The sequence below is a fragment of the Fringilla coelebs genome (genome assembly GCF_963513975.1).
Source record: "Fringilla coelebs genome assembly, chromosome: 4".
NCBI lineage: Eukaryota > Metazoa > Chordata > Aves > Passeriformes > Fringillidae > Fringilla > Fringilla coelebs.
In genome coordinates this window covers 71941212-71960965 of record NC_140032.1, presented here as the reverse complement: position 1 = coordinate 71960965, position 19754 = coordinate 71941212, and the positions used below count along the sequence as shown (strand labels likewise).

At 50.4% G+C, this 19754-nt stretch overlaps 1 protein-coding gene across 3 annotated transcripts in view; it reads right to left on the bottom strand.

Annotated features, from left to right (window-relative positions):
* The window catches only part of SEPTIN11 (septin 11), a 51070-nt gene that overhangs the window by 11642 nt on the left and 19674 nt on the right, over nucleotides 1-19754 (bottom strand). For all 3 annotated transcript variants that reach the window (XM_084205121.1, XM_084205120.1, XM_084205119.1), the window contains 5 exons: nucleotides 7402-7516; nucleotides 5178-5373; nucleotides 3970-4156; nucleotides 2125-2286; nucleotides 457-553 (listed from right to left, as the gene is read on the bottom strand). In XM_084205121.1, the coding sequence (XP_084061247.1) occupies nucleotides 457-553; nucleotides 2125-2286; nucleotides 3970-4156; nucleotides 5178-5373; nucleotides 7402-7516 (757 nt within the window). The remainder of the gene's footprint in view (nucleotides 1-456; nucleotides 554-2124; nucleotides 2287-3969; nucleotides 4157-5177; nucleotides 5374-7401; nucleotides 7517-19754) is intronic.

The following is a 19754-nucleotide window of genomic DNA, read 5'->3' as shown; positions in this document are numbered from 1 at the left end:
ATCATTCTCTGGTGAATACAGCTGAAGTCTCTGAAGCTGCTTCAGCGGCAGCTGGTATTATTGAGAAGCCAGAGACCTTTACAGAATTGCACTGCGAATGCTCCCCTGCAGCTTCCTGGGCCATTCTCCAATGGGATACACAACTGAAGCCACAAGGAGACCATCACCATCTCCATCCTGTACTTTTCAGTGCTGGCTGGAAAGAAGGGATCAGCTCTGGATTTCTGGCAGCTTCAGTAAAGCCTGGGCTGCAAACAGTGTCCTGGCCAAACTCTGCCCTCCTGCAGGAAGGAGCTTTTGGCCGCATGTCCAGTTGCCCATGCTCAGAGCTAAGCCGCACTCTCTCAAGCCAGATTTTGGTAAGGGCCACCCAGAGATGGAAGCCACAGAACTGGTTATTCTATGATCAGAAAGGGACAGGGTGAGAAGGCCTGGCTTGTGCCCTTGGTAACGTACCCTGCACGACACCCCAGGGATACTGCCTGGCTTTCGCCATCTTGTTGCCAATCTTCACTTCCTCAGTGCTGCCAACCACGGCAAAAGGAAGGTGGACCTACAAAAGGAAAGGGACAATGAGGCCGGGGATTTCCTCTGCTGCCTTGCCAGAGATTGTTTCTCAAGCAAGCTGTTTACTGGGGCAGCTCTGCTAAATTTAAGTTGTTTAAACGCCTCTGCAATTCATCTGGTGTTTCAGGAAGAACAACAGGACAATCTGGATGAGAAACCTGATCAGACGTAAAGCACAAAATTCTGAAGTCCTAAAAATACAAGATATGTACATATTTTCCATTCAATTACAAAGCACTACTGTCCTAAGCAGGGAACAAGTCTTAGAAACTGGAACTGAACTTGAACACCAAGAAAAAAGAACCATGAAACAATGAAAAAGAAAATACACTACATCCTCTCAAGGAAGACAAAATTCAGGGGGATTTTGCTGCTACAAAGAACTGCTAATGCTTCCTCTTACACAAGGCAAAGCTGTGAGCAAGGGGAAGAGCGGAGCTGACCCAGCCCTGGGCTGACACGTCTGAGTCACAGAGCTCTGCTCCGTCCAGGTCTCTCTGTGGGTGTGGTGGCGACAATCTGGGACCTACTCCCAGTAGCGTGGCTGCTGCCAGGAAGGAGCTCGCCTCAGCTGCCAGCCCAGCCCAGCAGAACTCTCCCTGCCTTAACAGCATCCAAAGGGGCTGGGTGCAGGAGCTGTGGCAGCCAAGCTGTGGTCACCGCCTGGGTGGGAGGGGAAGATGTCAGGGCAGAGGACATGGGATTATCTGGCAAAGGGGTTTCCCAGCAGCCTGGCCGAGGAAGGCAGAGCACTGCGCTCAATGCACCCTGGTACAGCCACATGCCTTCTCTGTGCCAGCTTCTCCCTGCTCAAAACAGCAGGAGAGGCAATGGGGAGCATTGGAGAGGGTCTAACATTCAGCTGGATGAGATAACTGCCCATCTAGGAGCCCTTGAGCAGAAAACTCACAGCAGCCTTCAAGTAGCAAAGAAATAGCTTAATGTGAGTGCACTTGCTTTAGGACTGGCACATCCTCTTGGGGCCAATCAACACCTCACTGCCAGCAACCCTGAGCTCAGAATCTTCCCGTCAGGCCCGCGGCAAAGAGCTGCTTCCCTTGGTAACCCCGACGGAAATGTCAGGTCCAATCTAGCCCTGAGTGCCCTCAACTCGCACCCCGTGTCTAGAGGCAGGGGAGGAGGTGAAAGCCAGAGCTGCTGCTGGCCTGTGGAGTGCCGGTGCCCCGCTCCCAGCGGAAACAGAAACAAAGGCGGCAGCGAATGAATCACCCCCACGAAGCAGCCAGTGGTCGTTTGGGACAGGAAAGCCAAACCTCAGCTCTCTGCCCTGACCACACCGAGGCCCTGCCTCCCATCCTCTTCCTTTCCTGAGACGGGAATACTGCAACAGGGGAAGGATGTGAGAACTGCGGCGGGGGAGAAGTGTTTGTCACACAAGGACACGTACCAGACCAGGTATGGCCAGCCCCCAAAAGCCCTCTGGCCAGGCTGATGTCCACGCTTAAATTGCAGTTCTAAAGCCAAGCAAGACACAGCATGGCCATCAAGGACAGGCCCAGGCAAGGCTAGGGCAGGCACCCCCCCCAGATAACATACACTCATGGTGGCATTGATCTCGGCCACCGTCTCCTCATCGGTCGGGAACTGGTAGATCTGGACGCCGTTGCTGACCAGCTCGCTCATGATTTTGCTCTTGAACTTGTGCAACTCATTCTTTGCGATGGTGTCAGCCTTGGCAATGATGGGGATGATGTTCACCTGCAAGACAGGACAGCACCTCTGCATACAGGACTGCACACGTTGTGTCTCTGGGAGAGGACAGAGCAGGACATGCAGGACAGCCTTAAAGTGCCACCAGCCAGCACCCCCAGCAGATGAACTTGCCCGGGGCTGCTGCTGCCAGCAGCACCACCTCAGGCAGGATTTCCAGGCAGCAGTGATGGCCTTAGAAAGAAGTCAAAGGCAATTTGGCAAAACGCTAGTTCCTGTTCTGTCATACTCCCCTCCTCATCCAAATTGGCTGGACAGGAAATGTTGTCATAGATTATTATGAGCTGCTCAAAAAAAAAAAAAGAGAAAGGAAATGACCATCTCTGCACATCCCCTGGTACCGCAGCTGGCTGTATTTCTGCAGGAGGCACGCTCAGACAACAGCCTGTCACAGACCCTGGCTTGGGGAGTGTCACCAGGGACACCGGAGGGGCAGCAGAGCCGCTGTCACCCCACAGGAGGTGGAAGCAGATGGTGCCTATCCAGCCGTGGGACGCACAGGACAGGGGCCAGCCATAACACAGGCAGACTTCCCCCACCTGTGTGCCCTCATGTGCCCCTGGACACTGCTGCACTGCAGGATCAGGGCTCACTCCTCTCTGCACAGCTCTGAGATCAAAGACGAGTTACTTACTCCTCTCTAGACAGGCTGTTGGCAAGGATAATGATCCTGCCTTCTTTCCCTGCCTCCTCCCTTCAGAGGGACAGTTTCTGCTTTTGATCTTGCAGGTTTGCTTTTCCCTGCAACAGCAGACAAACTGTACTGAGGACAACGGTAATATCGACCTATATGGAGGGATTTTAACTAAAGTACTTGAAAATCCTCTTCTATTACATCACTTAATTCTGTTTGGAGCTATTAAATCCCCCTTGGCCAAAAGATAGAACAGGAATGTCAATTAGCTCACTTGGGATAAATCTCCATAACCTTATTTCAGCTGAAGAAGGCAAGGACCTTTCTCCATCACCACATAAAACCCAATCGATTGGCCTCTCTAGGAAACAAAGAACCACTGTCATCACTGATGTCCTGCAGAATCAGGGTCCAATGAGCCAAAGGTGCACAGTGGAGTAATTTAAATTGCTTAATCATGATGGAAAGGAGCCCAGAGAAGGCTCAGTTTAGCTACTCAGGCTCTACATTTGTACCTCAGTTATTTTTCCTAGAAGAGAGGAAATCTCCTTTGAACCATGGTTTAAATCAAGCCCATGAGGGTACCTGGAAAAGCAGATGCCAAGTAACGTATCTATTCAGATTCTTGTTTATGACATTACAGCTAAAACACCACTACATTTGCCGTAGCAGATCAAATCCCTTTTTTTGTCTAAGCTGGATGCCGTCAGAGCAAGCAGATGCAGCACCTCCATTTGTTTCTTACTGATTAGAAAGACAACCTCAACTGTATTTATTGACTTTAAAGATTAGCTGGGGAGCACATGGCCAAGCTCCCCACCCGAAGCAGAGCTGGAAAAGAGCAGGAGTCCAAACTCTCAATAAATCTCTGCAGCACGTGAAGCAGAATAATGGCCCGTTGTAGCAGCTTGCCCCAGGTACACTTCTCACACCTTTTGTCAGCGGTTCTCCGCTACCAAACCCAGACATGATTTTCCTGAGCAGATGGCAAGGTAATGAAAGCACTACAGGGCTGTGGTGACCCAGGCAGCAAGTACCTTACTGTCAAGCTTCTTCATGGTGACCAAGTCCAGGGATTTGAGCGAGTGTCCGGTGGGAGCGATGAAGTAGAGGCAGGCGTGGATCCGCGTGTCGTGGTAATTGAACAGGGACCGCTTGATCTTCAGCTCTTCCTGCAGGTAGGCTTCGAACTGTGCGTCGATGTATTCCACTATGGGCTTGTAGCTGGGGAAAGAAGGCACAGAGAAAAGCAGGGAATTGGCTGCTGGGACGGGTCATTGATGGGCGCTCAGGAGCTCTGTGTGGCACGGGACAAGCACCACTTCTAGGACCCTCCCCACCAACCTACAGTCCCCCCCTTCACAAGGGTGTGTTTCCACTTGGTGCACAGGCAAAGCACAACAGACATGACAGCCCTTGATTTCAGGTGCATGGAAACCACACAAGACTGCCACCCTGAACAATGCCTTTGGCGGTCTCTCCAATTAAAGTCTGAGCTGCTGCTCTGTCAATCTCACTGGAAATCATCTAATATAAAAACATTTAAACATGAAATCGTGACCTACCCCCTAGCTTGTCCAAAATCACATCATCTTAAAAGAGGGAAAGGAGAGTCACAAGATAAGAGGGACTTTTCAGGAACTGAAGCCTGTGAGTACAGCTCACAAGACAACTGCACCGTTCATGGACTTTGGTGGGACCATTTTTTTGGAGGAAAGGCATGTCATGCAGTGTAACATGTTTTTATTCAAATTAACTGTTTGTGCCTCTGGAAAGAAAACTGTTCCATGTGTTCCCCCTCTACCAAGGGCAGCTTCAAGGACATCACTAGGTGGGTTTGTAAAATGACTGCCACTTTGGTTTCCTGGCTTATGGAAATTCTGTCTCTGACCATGAGACACCAAAAACCTCAGACACATGAAGGAAAGCAATAAGGCCTCACATTGGGAGAAATATTAGAGAAAGCCCTGTAAAAAAAGCAGAGCAAAGGAGGAATGGGAAGCCTGAAACTGGAAGAGAGAGCGGATCACACCCACCACAGCCGTATGTGCCAGGACACAGCAGGAGAAGGAAAGCTCTCCCTAAGCTGTGCTGCCCTGGGCCTGCCCTTCTCTCCAGAGGGTGAGGCAGGAGCAGCATCTGGGACTGGGAAACACCCCCAGAACGTGCTGCCCACAGAAGGAGACCCTGGATACCTCAGAGGGCACCGGCAGCAGGATTTCCGTCCCGGCAGAGCTCGGATTACCTGTCATCCTTGTTGATCTGATCGCCAAACCCCACCGTGTCCACGATGGTCAGCTTGAGGCGCACGTTGCTCTCCTGGAGCTCGTAACTGCGCGCTTTCAACCTGACGCCGGGCTCGTTGTGCGTGGCGGGCTCGCTCTCGAACTTGGTGTTGAACAGCGTGTCCATCAGCGTCGACTTGCCGATGCCGGTTTCGCCTGAACGGCGGGAACGACACAAGTGTCAGGACGGGGCCGCCGCTCTCCCTTGCCTCTTTCTCTGGCGTGCTCCCCAGGTTAAGGAGCTACTCCCCTTGGGCAGCAGTGCAATTAGGCTGCATGCACATCGCTAAGCAAGATAATCCCTGCGGGAACAGATGTCTTCAGAGACAGTCCCCATCTCGACCACTGCCCCAGGACTGACCCAGACACTTTCTTAATGGTAGCAAGTTGTAAATTCTCTCATTTCCACACCTGATTCCCTGATTTGGTTTCAGCCTTTTTAAGGCAGTTTTCTTGTCTCAAGAAGATAATCCAAAACTCACAGTTTCTTACAGTTTCCCCATAGTGCAACTCTAGCCAATAAAAATCTGAGACAGAAATATCCAGAGTTCTTAAAAAGAAAAAGGCACACTGCTTAAACACCAACTTTTTAAATTATTACAGTTTCACTAATCCCCAGTGCAATTAGTAACATGGATGAAAGCATTAGCCTAAATCCCGTTTTTCAGTCAAAACTGTTTGTTTAGCAATTACACTCTCAAGCAGCTATTGCTACCCATGCTGTGAGCAGGCGTGGGCTGAGGCAACTCACACAGAAAGCCAAGTCCTAAACTGATGGCACAGACTGCCCGTGGCCGAAGCTGCGAATTTTAGGGAGCTCCTGATGTGACTGCTGTGTCCTACGCCAGATAGGCTCTGCAGCGTTTCACATCCCAATTAGAGGTCTCACATTACAACACTGAATTTAATTGTGTCCTCTCTCAAATCACAATTTTAAACAGTAGTTTTTTCAAGGCTGAGATTTCTGTTCCTTGGCCAGCTGCAGCAGTTTGCGTGAAATGTTAATATGGGGTGAAAACCAGTGGATGGGCATATTTTACAAGGAAAAAAAGAGGTGGATCACATTACTAATGGAAACATATTAAGTCACGCTAAGAAAGGCATATTTACTTCAAGAGAGAAAGGCAATTAATTTATGCCATTTTGATCAAAGAGCTGCCTGCTAATCAGGCTGTTCCCTGCTGGATTGAAATGGTTTCATGCTGCTATGAGAGTCACGTGAGGGCTGGGAGCTCAAGTGTGCAGAAGTGCAACTATTCTCTTATCTCCTCATTTCAGACACAAAGCTACAGAGAGGAGTCAAGTTTGCTAGATTTCTTTTCAGGCAGCTCACAGACATTCTCAATTTGCTGTAGAAAAATCACAGTCAGAGGGTTGTGGGGTTTTTCCAGCTAATTAATGTAAGTAATTAGAAGGGACAATACTCCCCTCTTGGAGGCTTAAATGAACAATGAATGGAAAGATGATGTTTGCAGCCTGTGCTGCCAAGCTAAGAGAAAAACCCAGCAGTTTTGTCCCTTTACAGAACCGGATTCTGGGTTCACTGACAAGCCAAAGCTGGCTTGGCTCACAGCTCCCTGGGGCTGAGCAATGCATTTCCAAGACAGCAGTTACCTCCCCACAGCCAAGAGAAGATGTTGCCTCCTTGTGTTTCACCCTCTGAACTATTTGGGAAATGTAACTTTAGGCTATTAAACCAACTTCCAGATTAAATACAGCAGAGGACAGGTGACAGGCTTTGTTCTCCAGTACATCATTTGGAGACTAAAAATGGCATAGTTTCTAATGGAGAAACTAAGCATGTAGGAGACAGGCAAACTGTAGAAGGGAAGGAATGCAATTTGGTGAGAAACAGCCTCCACACTCAATCCAGAGAAAAGTAGATTTAAGTTAGTATCCTTTTAAAAATACATTTAGTCCCCAAGTGCACTCAGCATCCTTATGGGCAGCCTTTGGGGAAAGCAGAAGCACTGGATAATCAAAAGGATATATTTTAACAGCTAGCATTTGCCTGCTCTGACTCAGGGGACAGGGCAGAGAAAGGGAAAAGAGGAATACTACCCTTCACCATGGAGCAGCTCTGGGAAGACAAACACGGCCTGCAGGGGCTCTGCCCTGCCCTGGGCAGGGGGAGAAGGTGTGAGTGTGGGGCTGTGCCCCCTGAGGGCCCTGCAGGTGACCTACCCACGCACAGGATGTTGAAGCAGAAGCCCTGTGACGTTGACTTGTTGACCAGCTGGTCCGGGAGGCTGTCAAAGCCCACGTGGCCGGACAGGGACAGGTTCCTGAGGTCATCGTTCTGTAAGAGCCAGGAGAAAAGCATTCAGCAGGGCTGCAGCACCTCTGGCAGGGAAGAGGTCCTGTCAGAACTTCATCAAGGACACAGAGGCTTTTGGGACACAGGATCTGTGTCTTGGGTGTCCCTCCCAAACACACTCTCCTTTTCCTTCTATCCATCTCTGCTGTGGGGCTCAGGAGCTGAAACATCTCCAACCCAAACACCACCACACTGGTTCTCCGTGCCTGTCGCCAATAAACCATGATTCTTTACCAACCTGCAACACCCAAATGCTGCTTCTGAGGCCCCAGCATCCCATATCCCTAGAGTTACCCTAAGATTATTTTGCCAGACACCTGAAAAAGAGAGTGCAACACAGAGCTGTGAGCTGACCAGTTCCTGTATAGTTGGCGAAGCAGCTAAGGCTGCCTCCTTCGTGTCCACTGCACAGCTACACAGCAGAAACCAGCCAACCTTCCACTTCAAAACTTCCCCAGCAGCATGGGAAACTCCCCAAACTTCCCAGTGAGGCTGGCTCTCTCAAGAAGCACACTGAGGACTGACACAGGTTGTGATATGGCCTTGCTCGCAGTTCCAAAAGCTATTCCTGACAGACGCCTGTGTAGGCAAGCAGAGAGCCAGGAGAGGACTTGCTCTGTCCTCCCAGGACTACAAGGGAAACACCAACATTCTTGCCCTTTTCCCGCAACCCTTCAGCATGGCCGCAGCAGGACACAGCTCAGATAGCAACTGTGCCACTAGAGCCAGCTCTAGCTGTTTCCAGCTTTCCCAGGCTTTGACAGGAGGGGGATAAAATGAGCACGCTGCTCTGCCACGCCTTGGTGTACAAATAACCTGATCTGAGGTGAGGAAGCAGGGCGCCGTTCCCAGCGTTTCCTGTGCGACCTACAGAGCCCCTGGTGCTGCCTGTGCATGTCCTCAGCAGGAAAAGAAGCCAGGCCAGGCAGCCCAGAGGTGCCAGTCACCTCTCGTGACTGCTCTCCTCTTCGGCTCCTCGGGGGCTTGAGCTGACAACATCCAAGGCTCCAAAGCTGTACTGTGGAGGGCAAGGGAGCAGCACAGGCCTTGCAGAAGGGAGGTTTGACACAACCCCCAGTTTGTGTTTGGGTCCTTCCCACAGCAGCTGTATGGCAATCCACAGAGAGGCTTGGAAAAGCAAGCCGGCCCAGTTACCTCCTTCCCTGGCAAGTGACAGTTATGCCAAGGTCCCAAGTAAAACAAGCAAACAAAAAAACCCCGCAAACTTGGTAGACCTGGAGCAGCTCCGCTGTTATTTCACAACGTTTTTCTCCTAAAGTTTGTTGTCCTTAATTTGGAACCTTTCTCCAAACCCTTCCAATGGAGTCACTCCCCCAAGGCCACAATAAGATCCAGCCGTGGGCAGCCTCAGCCTGGTTTAAAGATGCTGGCAAGCTCCAGCTGCTTTCCACAAACAAGTGGGTTTTGGACCAGACACAGACAACTCTTTGGTTGTTAGGAATCAAAAGCAGAGGAGGACTTCCCACTCCCTGCACAATTGCTGAGCAGCTCCACTTCCCTCCTCAGAATACAACAGACCAGCTACCAATTGCAGGGAGAAATGAGTTACATTTGGGTAGAGTGTCGATGAAAATAAACTCAGAGCTAAAGAACCACAAAACCTCCCTCAGAAAAGCAACATCTCCAAGTGAAAATGCCTCAGTCTGTGCCAGGAGTCTGGGCAAAGGGCTCCTTTCTGCCATGCTGGTGCACAGAGCCTGCTACCTGTGCTAGTCACCTGAGCCTTGTCTCAGTCTCTAAACCAGGCTTGTCCATAGCTAAATGCCAATTTACATTGGACAATGTAAGCCTGCTCACCTCCATCCCTCTGTGTGCTGGGAGGTACTCACCAGCACCACACCACAGAAGCTTAAGATGATTAAGAGAAGCTACCTCCTTCACTCAGACTGAGTAAAGCAAAAGTACCCATAAAGACCATCACCTCATTCACCCCCAAAGGGATTTCCCTGGCAAAGGTCTTGGGATTGATGTATTACATGAATGGGTTAAATTAAATATTAGTAACATTAGTATTTTCTAATAAAACTGGCAGGCTTGGGTTTATGATCGAGTGAAGGGAGCTCTGAGCAGATCCCAGAAGGCAAAAAGTGCCCATGACTCACAAGCTTCACACAAAGCGGTGGGTGTTGAACATCCCTCAGCACAGCACCAGTATCTCTTTCCCTGATATATTTTGGGAAAGCAAGTACTGCCTCATCATCAGTTGCTCAGCAGGAAGAGGAGTTAGACTCATCTCTTGCATCTGTGTCAGTTATTTTTGCTGCAGACCTTCTCTGGTTTATTCCCCTCCCCTTGCCTTTTTTTTTTCTCTCCAAGTAGCAAACATCAACAATGGAATAAACAAAAACTATCTCTGCACTTTGCAATGCCAAGTATTTTTCACAGACCGTGCTGCACAACAGGAGACAAGAGTAGCCTGATATCTGCTCAAAACATCAAAACACTGGTGAAAAGATCTGAGGCCTGAGGCACAGGCAGAGATGAAACACAAACCCCAGCATCCACCTCCCTCAGTGTTCCCAGGATGCAGCGCATCTCCCTGAGCAGAGCGGACACAGAAAATAGCTGCAGCTCTGCACAAGGCCCACAGATAGACATTCTGGAGGAGGCAGGAGAGCCAAAGGAACTACATTTCCAGATATCTCCTCCACACACAAACAGAGCCAGTTCTGCAGCACGCAGATGCCCTTGGAAAGCTGACACATTTTTGGGGGAGCTGCAGGCTGCTTCTCCCCAGAGGAAAGAGGTGCACACACTGCACAACCACTTCCCACTGCAGCCAGGCCTCTGCTCTCGCTTTCACCCCTTCAACAGGACAGCTTTATCCACAAGGAAAGGAAGCCTCTGCTGGAGAGCAACCAGCCTGATTGCTCAGGGTATCAACGGCAGAGTAGGCAAGTGATTCACGCTTTCGGTCTGGCTGAGCAGAAGTGTTGTAACAACAAGGGGATGCTCAGTCAGATGGCCCTGCCTCTCCAGCTGTGAACTGCCACCACCAGCTCCCGAGCACAGTCAGTGGGCTGGGTTTGAGACCAGCTGAGTCACCCCACTGAGAACTGGGCACCTCGGGCTGAAGAGCAGTCAAAGGCTGCCACAGCTCCTGCTCCACCCCAGAGCCCCCGTGTGCACCAACAAGCCACAGGAATGCTACAGGCACGGATTTATTCCTCCTGCCACATGGCTCCTCTTCCAGAGGATGCCAGCAGTGCTGCTCAGGTGCTTCAGCCCAAGTGGAAAGGCATTTCATCACCCTGCCTCACTGCCTTCTTCCCAAGCGCCTCCCTCATCAGCCCTCGGATGAACAGAGCCCAGCACAACTCCTCCCTTGGCCAAGCACTGCACCTCAACATCCTGCTGGACTAAACCACTTCTCAGGAGTCACTCACAGACACACAGTCCTGGGAGAGGCCTTGGTAACCACAGACAAGCAGCCGTGTCTCAAGTACTGACCTCTTACCAGCACACTAAAGGAGTAATTGCTTGGCAAGCACCTCTCCTTGCTCTCACCTTCAGGATGCATGGACAAGAAGAGCATGGTAAAACTGCAGCTCCACAGACTCCAGCAGAGACCAGCCAGTTTGCACCAGATGTGCTGCTAGACTTGGGTGTCTGGATGTTCTCACACATTGGAGAGCTTAAGACATCCCAAAAGCAGCCTGTATTTTTAAACTATTCCTCAAGGCAGTCACGTCTCCTGTATTGAACCCTGCATTACAGGGCATGGTTTCCCTCCCTCTTCCCATACCATCCATGAGCATGTGCTAACCCCTACAAAAACTGAGGAGTGACATGAACAAATAAATGCCTGTTTCTTGGGAAAGATCCTGATCGCTTGAATTCTGTTTGCAGAGAGCCCTACAAGACATCCCACAGTCAATATTTCTTGGATCAACAATGATCTTGGAGCTGCTGTTATCACAGCTGCTGGTTTTAACTGCAGCAGGGGAAGGGAAGGGGTAAGTAAAGCAGAGACAGGCCCCCAGAGGCACAGCAAATACTAGCAACCTTCACTTTATCTAAAGAGATTGATTGTCAGGCACTCACATCCCACTGCTCTTCATTTTAAGAGGGAAAAAAGCCTTGCAAAAGACAAGAATGGGTTTGCAGTCTCAGAACCCTGTTGAGGCTGTTTTAGATCTCTTTCTTCACACATAGCTCCTGGTGGCAATGGTTTCACAGGTCAAGCAATGCTGTAATGGATGCTCTGTGGCAAGCAGTGGGTTTGGCTGGACAGGATTCAGTGAAGCTCTATAAAACAATTCAGCTGATGAGGCACGTGCAAGGAGAGTCAGCTCATTCCTCCCAAGCCACAATGGCTTGGCAGAGCCAGCAGGAATGAAGAGAAAGTTTTCTGCTCCCTGGAGTCTCTGTGTGGATGGGGAGCTGGAGATAAAGGTGGGTCCCACGTCACTCCTCCAGAGGCAGCACAAAGCAGAGCTGAGTCCTTATGCTTCCAAAAGTGTCTGGCAGCTGACTGGAAACAAAGCAAAGTTGCTCTTCTCCTAGGCAAGAAAAAAGCCCCCCTCCCAAAAGGCCAAGGGGAGAGTTCCACAAGGACATTGACTGTCCCAGTCTGCTCTCCTTGCTCAGGACTCTACCATGATGGGGGATTTTCCTCAATCCAAGCAAGCTCCTGGTTGAGCCCCTTTTGCTTTAAGGCTGCTGGCAAAACATTCCCCTTGGGCCCCTCCCGGCCCACTGCTGCTGGCGGCTGGGGGTCAGCTTCACACGGCCTCCCAAGAGTTAAAGAAAACAAAAACCAGCCTCAAATTCAAGAGGGGAACAAGACTGGTATGCAAAATATTGAGCTCAATCCCAAATATGAAGCAAGTGTTTAGTTATTTGAGGCCACACAACTTAGGAGGCACCTTTAAGAAATTCTAAAAGCTTTTATTGTTGTCAGCAGCTCAGACTAGCAACATTTTTGACTCATTACTAGGTCAAATCATCTTAGATGCTGCATCCAAAGCCAGGGACCTCAGGGATAGTTTAGTCTCTTCAGATAAAAAAGCAGCTCAGGCAAGAGTAGGAGCACAGAAGCAAGGAGTAGTCAGGAGGAGACAGATCTACCTCCCTCCCAGTTAAACCTGAGAGCTGACGTCCCTGCCAGGAGGGTACCAAGTATTCCCAGTGCCTTTGCCAGAGCCAAGCTCCCTGTTCCTCCCAACAGTGCCCATAATTCCACTCCCCTTCCTCACACAGGGTTAAGGGATGGCCGAACCCTTAACTGCTGGATCAATGGATTTATGAGGAGTACAGGGAGAACATGGGAAGCAAGAACAACTCCCTTCCCCTCCTAGGCGTGCAGGGATGCCAGAAGAAAAGGGCTGATAGCAATCAATCAGTTAATCAGTTCAGAAAGAGAGGAAGGACTTCTTGGCTGTTGTTTCAGGGTAAGATAACCATCAGTGTCACCAGCAGAGGAGGGGGAGTTCCTGGCTCCACACCGCTGCTGCTGGCTGGCTGCAGGCTCGGGCAAATGTCTGCACAAGTTAGCCAAGTCTGGGAGGTCCCTGGTTGTTTTTCTTCCCCCTCACTTTTCCCCCCCTTTTCTCTCAGCGGAGAGCAGACCCCCGTGGAAGGCATGCTCTCATTCTGTACATCAATGTGTCAGTCAAGCCATGAAGATCTGTGCCTCCCTCCCTGCCACCAACCCACCAGTGACTCACTGCTGCAGCTATTGTCCCTGAGGGATGGACTGCAGGAAACCATCTTGATCTTGCTGGATAAAAGCTGGCACCAGCTGCAGCTGCCTAGGGACACACAGCTCCTCACCAGTCCCCTGCCCCAGCCCTCCAGCAGCATCAACCTCAACAGCAAGGAGCCAGGTCTCTGCTCCCAGGAGCAGGGAACGCTGTCAGCAGAGCTGTGCCACACTTGGCTCCCTTGCTCATCCAACAGGGAGGTCACAGGGAAAAGGCTCTCCCTGAATATACTGGATTTTCCTTTTAATCCCCAAGAATCAGGACAGTAGAAAAGGTTATTTTGTGGGAGGAAGGCTGGAAGCAACTTGACCAACAGAGCACTGGGCAGTAGCAGAAGGGGAAGGGCAGGTGTGGGACTCATTCTGCCCCTCACTCCCCTCTTGCAGAAAATAATGCTCCACCGATAAAATCTCATGGCTCTGGGTCATCTCCAGCCAGAGGAGGCCACCACTGAGACCAAGCAAGGGGTTCCCCAGAGCAGATGGCCCCAGAGACTCGGGTGACGCTGGACACGCTTGCACAAGCGGTAACACGCGGGAGTGATGCTCTTTGCAGGGCTGGCCCGCTCCGCGAGGTGCAGGATGACAGAGGAACAGCAAGCAGGCATCACAAGCCAGCACCTGCTTAGGCGCAGCCCACACACCCAGAGGCAGCGTGCCCCAGCCCGAGCGGCCCCAAGCTCGCCCAGCACAGTTGCCACAGCGGGTGGGAAGCACGATGCCCACCTCCCGGACACGCAGCAGCAAATATCGTGGTTTGCAGCGCTGGCAGCTGCGAGTGCTACCCCTGCCACACGGCAAGGACACGCTTCCCGCGGCACATCCAGCCCCGCTGGTCCCGCGCCTCCGGGCACGCCGGCAGGGAAGCCAGGGGAGCTGCTTACATTGGCAAGCGGCTGGAACTCGGCAGGAGCATGGAGGGAAAAGGATACAGTTGCATTCTTCTGGAAAGAGGGAAGTCAGCAAAATCTGACAATTCAGGAGGGGCGGCACAGAGTGGGAACGAGCATTTGTCTTCAGGCAAAACGTTTGGCTAAAGGTCAGCGCAAGCTCAGAGCACTCACAGTTCCATGTATGCCAAGAACTGACATAAAAGGCATTTTCCTCCATAGGTTTCCAAAAACCACGGACCTTTCTATTCGGAGGCAAAGTGACTAATGCTTCTAACAGCCCCTGATGTCACAAACTGCTAACCAGCAGAAGAAAAAAAGCTGGACTTTCAGGGATGATAAGGACCATATGTGCATTCCAGCAAGGCTTGTAAACTCACTGAAGGGAAGAAAAAAAAAAGAAATAAGGGGAGAGGAAGCAAAGGAGGGGGGGGAAAGACATAATGTGACAAACAAGAATGAAGACCATCCAAAGGCAGAGCCCAATGAGAACCAGATGCTCTGTGCTTCTCTGGCCAATCTCTCTCCTGACAGGAGGACGTGCAACATTCCCTCTCTGCCTGCCTGCGCAGGGCTGAGGGAATAAAATGGGAGCCGCTGCTCCTGCCAGCTGCTCGCACCGACCCGCTGCTCTCCTCCCCCTTCAGAAAGCAGCACGTGGTTTACTGCAGCTCCCCTGCCCTGTGTCTGCTGAAGTGCCACACGCAGGGAAGGGCAAAGCTACCCCTTGGAGCATCCCCACCATTCCCTCAGCCAGGCACAGCGCAGAGAGCTGCAGGTTCTGTCACATGAGCCCTGAAATGCTGCACAGTGACACGACACACGAGTCAGGCCGTGACTCCAGGCCAGCTGACACCAGCCAGGACCAGACAGGGCCCAGTTCTTGCTAGACTTAAGAACTTGCCACCTTAAGAGTTAAAAACAACTCCCATCAAAAGGACAGAAGCCAACTGGGAGACAGCAGGACAGCATGTTGCTATATACCCATTGGAAATACTTCTCTCTCTTGCAGTTCTTTGCCCTTTTCCAGCCCTCCTGGCTGCACAGTGTCCCACCACCGCAGATACAGATACAGTCCAGCAAGGCAGCAGAGAGGGAAAACCCAATAGCCATTTCCTGTATTTCACTGTCATGCTCTTAAAATAGCCTCGAAGCAGCTGCACCACGGGCCATTAAGTCATTGGATCTATACTTTGCTCAAAGCAGAAGGCACAGCCCAACTTGGGACCCAACACAGAGGGAAGGGTGATACATGAACTCTGCAAGACTCCAGTTTCACCCACAGAGAGGAGGGAGCTCTCTGGGACGCTGCCCCCAGGCACAAAAAGCAGAATTAAAATAAACCTGGCAACAGAGCATCCGACCCCATTGCCAGGTTTTCCTCCAAACTTCCCCAGGCTCCCACCAAATCCAGTCCAGTTAGGGTTGTGAACAGAACCAGAGCAGAAGAGGCATTCTGAGAAAGGAAGGCAGCCCAAAGGGCTTGCTTACAAAGCCGTAACAAGGCAGCACTGTTCCAATACCTGACTCACAGTAAGGGCCCCTGGGACACAAAAAGCAGCAGCTTCCCTTGAGGTGGCGAAGGCACAGCCCAGCAGGGCTGCCTTGCAGTCCCTTAACCCCATTTGCTCCTTCCTGAAAAGCTGCAGCCACACATCAAGGGCACGTTTTGTCAGCTCCTATTCAACAAGCCGCAGGACTGGAAGGTGCCCCAGATCGTGCTCCGGATAAGGAATGATCCCTGGGACTCAAGCAGGATCCATGTTAATACTGTGCCCTGCCGGCCCGCTCAGGGGCAGGTGGGGGACACTGTGGCTGCCCAGCACACAGACACACGGCCGGTGTCTGCGCAGACCCAGCTCCCAGGCAGGGCACCGGCGCTGTGCCTACCAAAGCACGCAGCTTCAGGTCATTTATATACCACTTCTCTCCATTCTGGACTAAAGAGCTCAGATCTATCACAGGAGCTGTCCCTCACACCTAAATCCTGAGGTAACACAGGTGTACATACACACATGGCTTATGCCATGCCCAGGTACCACAGCAGTGAGTGCAAACAGGTCCTAACTCCAAACTAATCATCACCCAGCTCCTTGACAAATCCCTACCAAGGTTCGTAGAGCCCAAGCAAGTGCTAGATACACAGGAATTCCCCAGGGAAACTTTTCCGGTCCAGCATTACCAAGGAAGCGTCAATCCAGCACCAACTGGATTGAAAGAGTTGGCTCAGACCAGCTCTTCTTAAATTCATACGCAACAAGTATGCGCACATATTGCACTAAGGCTGTTAAGGAAAAGGCCAGAGAAAATAACTTGTGTTCAGCCAAGACCGGCGTTATCAACCTCACTAGCAACAGGCACACTTGAGTGTGAGACTGACCAAGTAACCAGTAAACAACAAAGCCAAAGAACCAGCTTTGAATGAATTCACAGTGTGGCCTAATATGCTGAGTGTTGAGTCACAACCCTCACATCTGCTTTGAGAAGGGAAACACAACACACAGAGCCCCTCGTGGCACACAGAGCTCTTCCAAGGCGCCACAGAAATCCTTCAACGTGAATAAGAAAAGGTCAGCAATCAATAAATATTGAAAATCACAAATACTGTTTGCCTTAGCATACAGTTTTTCATCTCCAGAAAGAAGGAAAGTGGAATTAAGTTTGACTGAACCTGAATGTGGAGGAAAAGGTGAAGGTTTACTCAGTTATTTGGCTGGCAGTTTTGGAAATACTAGTCCATAGACTTGGAGCTCTCAACTACCTGAAAGCAATAAAGTTCCCCACTTGCTTTCAGCAAGTCCTGGTTTTCCTGCCCTAAACAGGGAAAGCCAACACTAAAATTTTTATGAATAGGAGCAATTCTATATTTCGACTGAATTACTTCCTTCCCTCCACCTCGCTAACTCCAAATTTTTGTGGTTACCTTGAAAGATCCTGTTTTGTCTTTCCAAAAAACCTCCCTGGCCACAGTTTCCCCAGAGAAAAGGGCATCTGATCTAAGTCTGCAGCACAGCCATAACACTGGGATTTTTAGGGGATGGGACTAGAAGGCCACCCTACATTAGGTTTTTTATCCTCCTTGTGTTTCGCTGCACTGATAACTGCTACAGAAACTTCATGTTCCTGGAGTCGATAGACACTGCAAGACAAAACACATTTCTCACATGCAGCCCACAGCCAGCGATGTTCCCACAGCCCTCCCCATATCCATCACTTGTTAAGGGGCAGGACCACAAAGATGTGTGATGGCCACTACAATCCTGGTGATGCTACAAGCCATAAAGAGTCCCTGGACAGGACATCAGCAGTTGCCCAAAGAGTCTGAACTCCATAAACACATGGCTAAATAAACATTCACAGCACCAGAAGAAAGGATTAACTCTCTACTCACAAGAAATCCAAGGATTAGCTTGACAGCTCCAGTTTTTGAGCTGGAGCAGAGATAAACCTTTCATTCCAGAGAGATAAACCAAGTCCCAGAAGTATCCAGAGTCCCACGCTGCTCCACACTGATGTTCTGGAGTTGATCTTGCTCCTGCCCACCCCCCAGAAGTGTTAAAGCTTTCCTTGAATTCCAGCTGCTGGTGACAAAGTAACCCAGTGTGAAGGACCTGACGGAACAAGTCCCCAGCACAGCACAGGTCACCAAGGTCTCTGCATGACACAGCACAGCCCAATCCCCTCCAGCAGCTGACCATCTCTGTCCTTTGCAGAACACATCCTCAGCCTCCCCCGCAAAACACCAGCAAGGAAAACCAAAGCCCATGGCAGCCTCCAAAGGTGGCTCAGGCAGCACCACCACCCTACAAGAAAAGGGTTTTTCCACAGGAGATGAGCCTAGGAACTCTACACACTGGGAAAGGATCTTCCCCTCAATTACAAGCAATAACACCCAACATCAGGCTTACATGACAAGGTTCTTTTGCAGGGTCTTCTTTTGCAAACACCTCTATAACTAGGGCAGCAATTCCTGGGGAGGAAAAGTTAAAATGTGATTGGTGCAGGCAGGATTTTATTGTAAAGGCAACGAGGCCACAGCTGGGCAGATGCAGCAGCCTCCTGAGCTGTGTGAGCACAGCTTCCACCTCAGGGCTGGATCCTGGCAAGGGGCAGCGTGCAAACCGCTGGCAAACAGCAGTGTCACAGCATCAGGGATTGCAAGCAGGTTTAGAGCAGATTTATTAGCGTAATGCTAATAATGCAAATAAAGGCAGATGCAAAACTGGCATAAGCCGCTGCATATGGAAAAACCTCCCCACATCCCCCTTCATCAATGGCTCTTATTAAAGCACAAGCCTGTACAGTCACCCTTCTCCTCCTTCCTCCCTCACTGCAAGGGCTTTGGAGGCTCCAGTGACACCCCCAAGTCCCCTCGTGTCAGCAGGTTCAGACGCTTCCAGGCCTTGAACCTTCAGCCAACTGGTAGTTTCCATAAGCTTAGCTTTTGTTGGTGAACAATTTTCCTTTCTGCTCTAGAAAAAGGGACATACATAGCCCAAGACAAAAAACAAAAAACAAAAAACCACCCCAACAATAAGAACAGTGTCTAAATGTACAGAGCAAGGAAATAAGCAAGAGAAAAATATTTTGCTTTTGGCTGTTGCTAGGTTTTATTAACCCTAAGTATTGTTTGAACATCTACATGTAGAAAACAACAACTCCTAAAGGAAAGTACTAGCCATCTTTCTACACACAAACCTACGTTAGTGGCTACATTCCAGATGCTAATTAAACGAATCCTGTAACAATAAAATTTTCTTTGGACTTACACACAATTCCAAGGACTTGATCCAAAAACTACTATCAGCTCTGTGTTTGGTGCATTCCCCCCACATCAGTTCCAGAGCCAGACTTGCCCTAGCTGCTACTTCTTCCCAAGTTCTCCATCCCAACACAGTCTCTGGCAGAGCTGCATGTTCAGTGAGCTCATGGTATACGTCAAATCGGCAGAATATTTGAGGATTATGCTGTATTTCAACCTGTCCACTGGAACAATGGGCATTTGTAACAGGAGTGGCAGCAAGCAGTCATTTATACACACAGCAGAAAGAGCAGTTGGCCAGGAAGTGTGAGGGAAGATGCTTTCGTGGCTGGCAAAGGGATAAGCTCCACGAGGGGACCACGTTATCCAGCAGGCAGGCAGCTGCTCAGAGGCAAGCACTGCTCTATCACGGAACCGAGCCTAGAGGCATGAAGTGCAAAGAAATGCCATATAACACAGATCGAGCACAGCCAAACTCCTTGGAGCCATCTGTAATTATCTCAAATCCACCAAGATCCTCACAGGTAAGCGTGCACATCTACTTCTTCAGCAGGCTTGCAAAGGGCTAGCCATTGTTTAAGGTCCCCCTCAGCCGTGAGGATACACTTGCTTATTAAAGCCAGACCTCAGAGATGTTTTCAGCCCTGCCACTGAGTGGATGGACGAGCAGAGAGGAAATAAACCACAACTGGTGGGAGGCAGACACCGATCCTGCCCTGTGAGCCGTTCAAGGCTTCCCATCCGCATTCCAAGGCTCCCAAACACCTTTGTGAGCCGGACCTTCGGCTTCGGGTATCTCAGTCATCCTCCGGCCGTCCCAGTGTCGCGACAGTTTAATTAAAA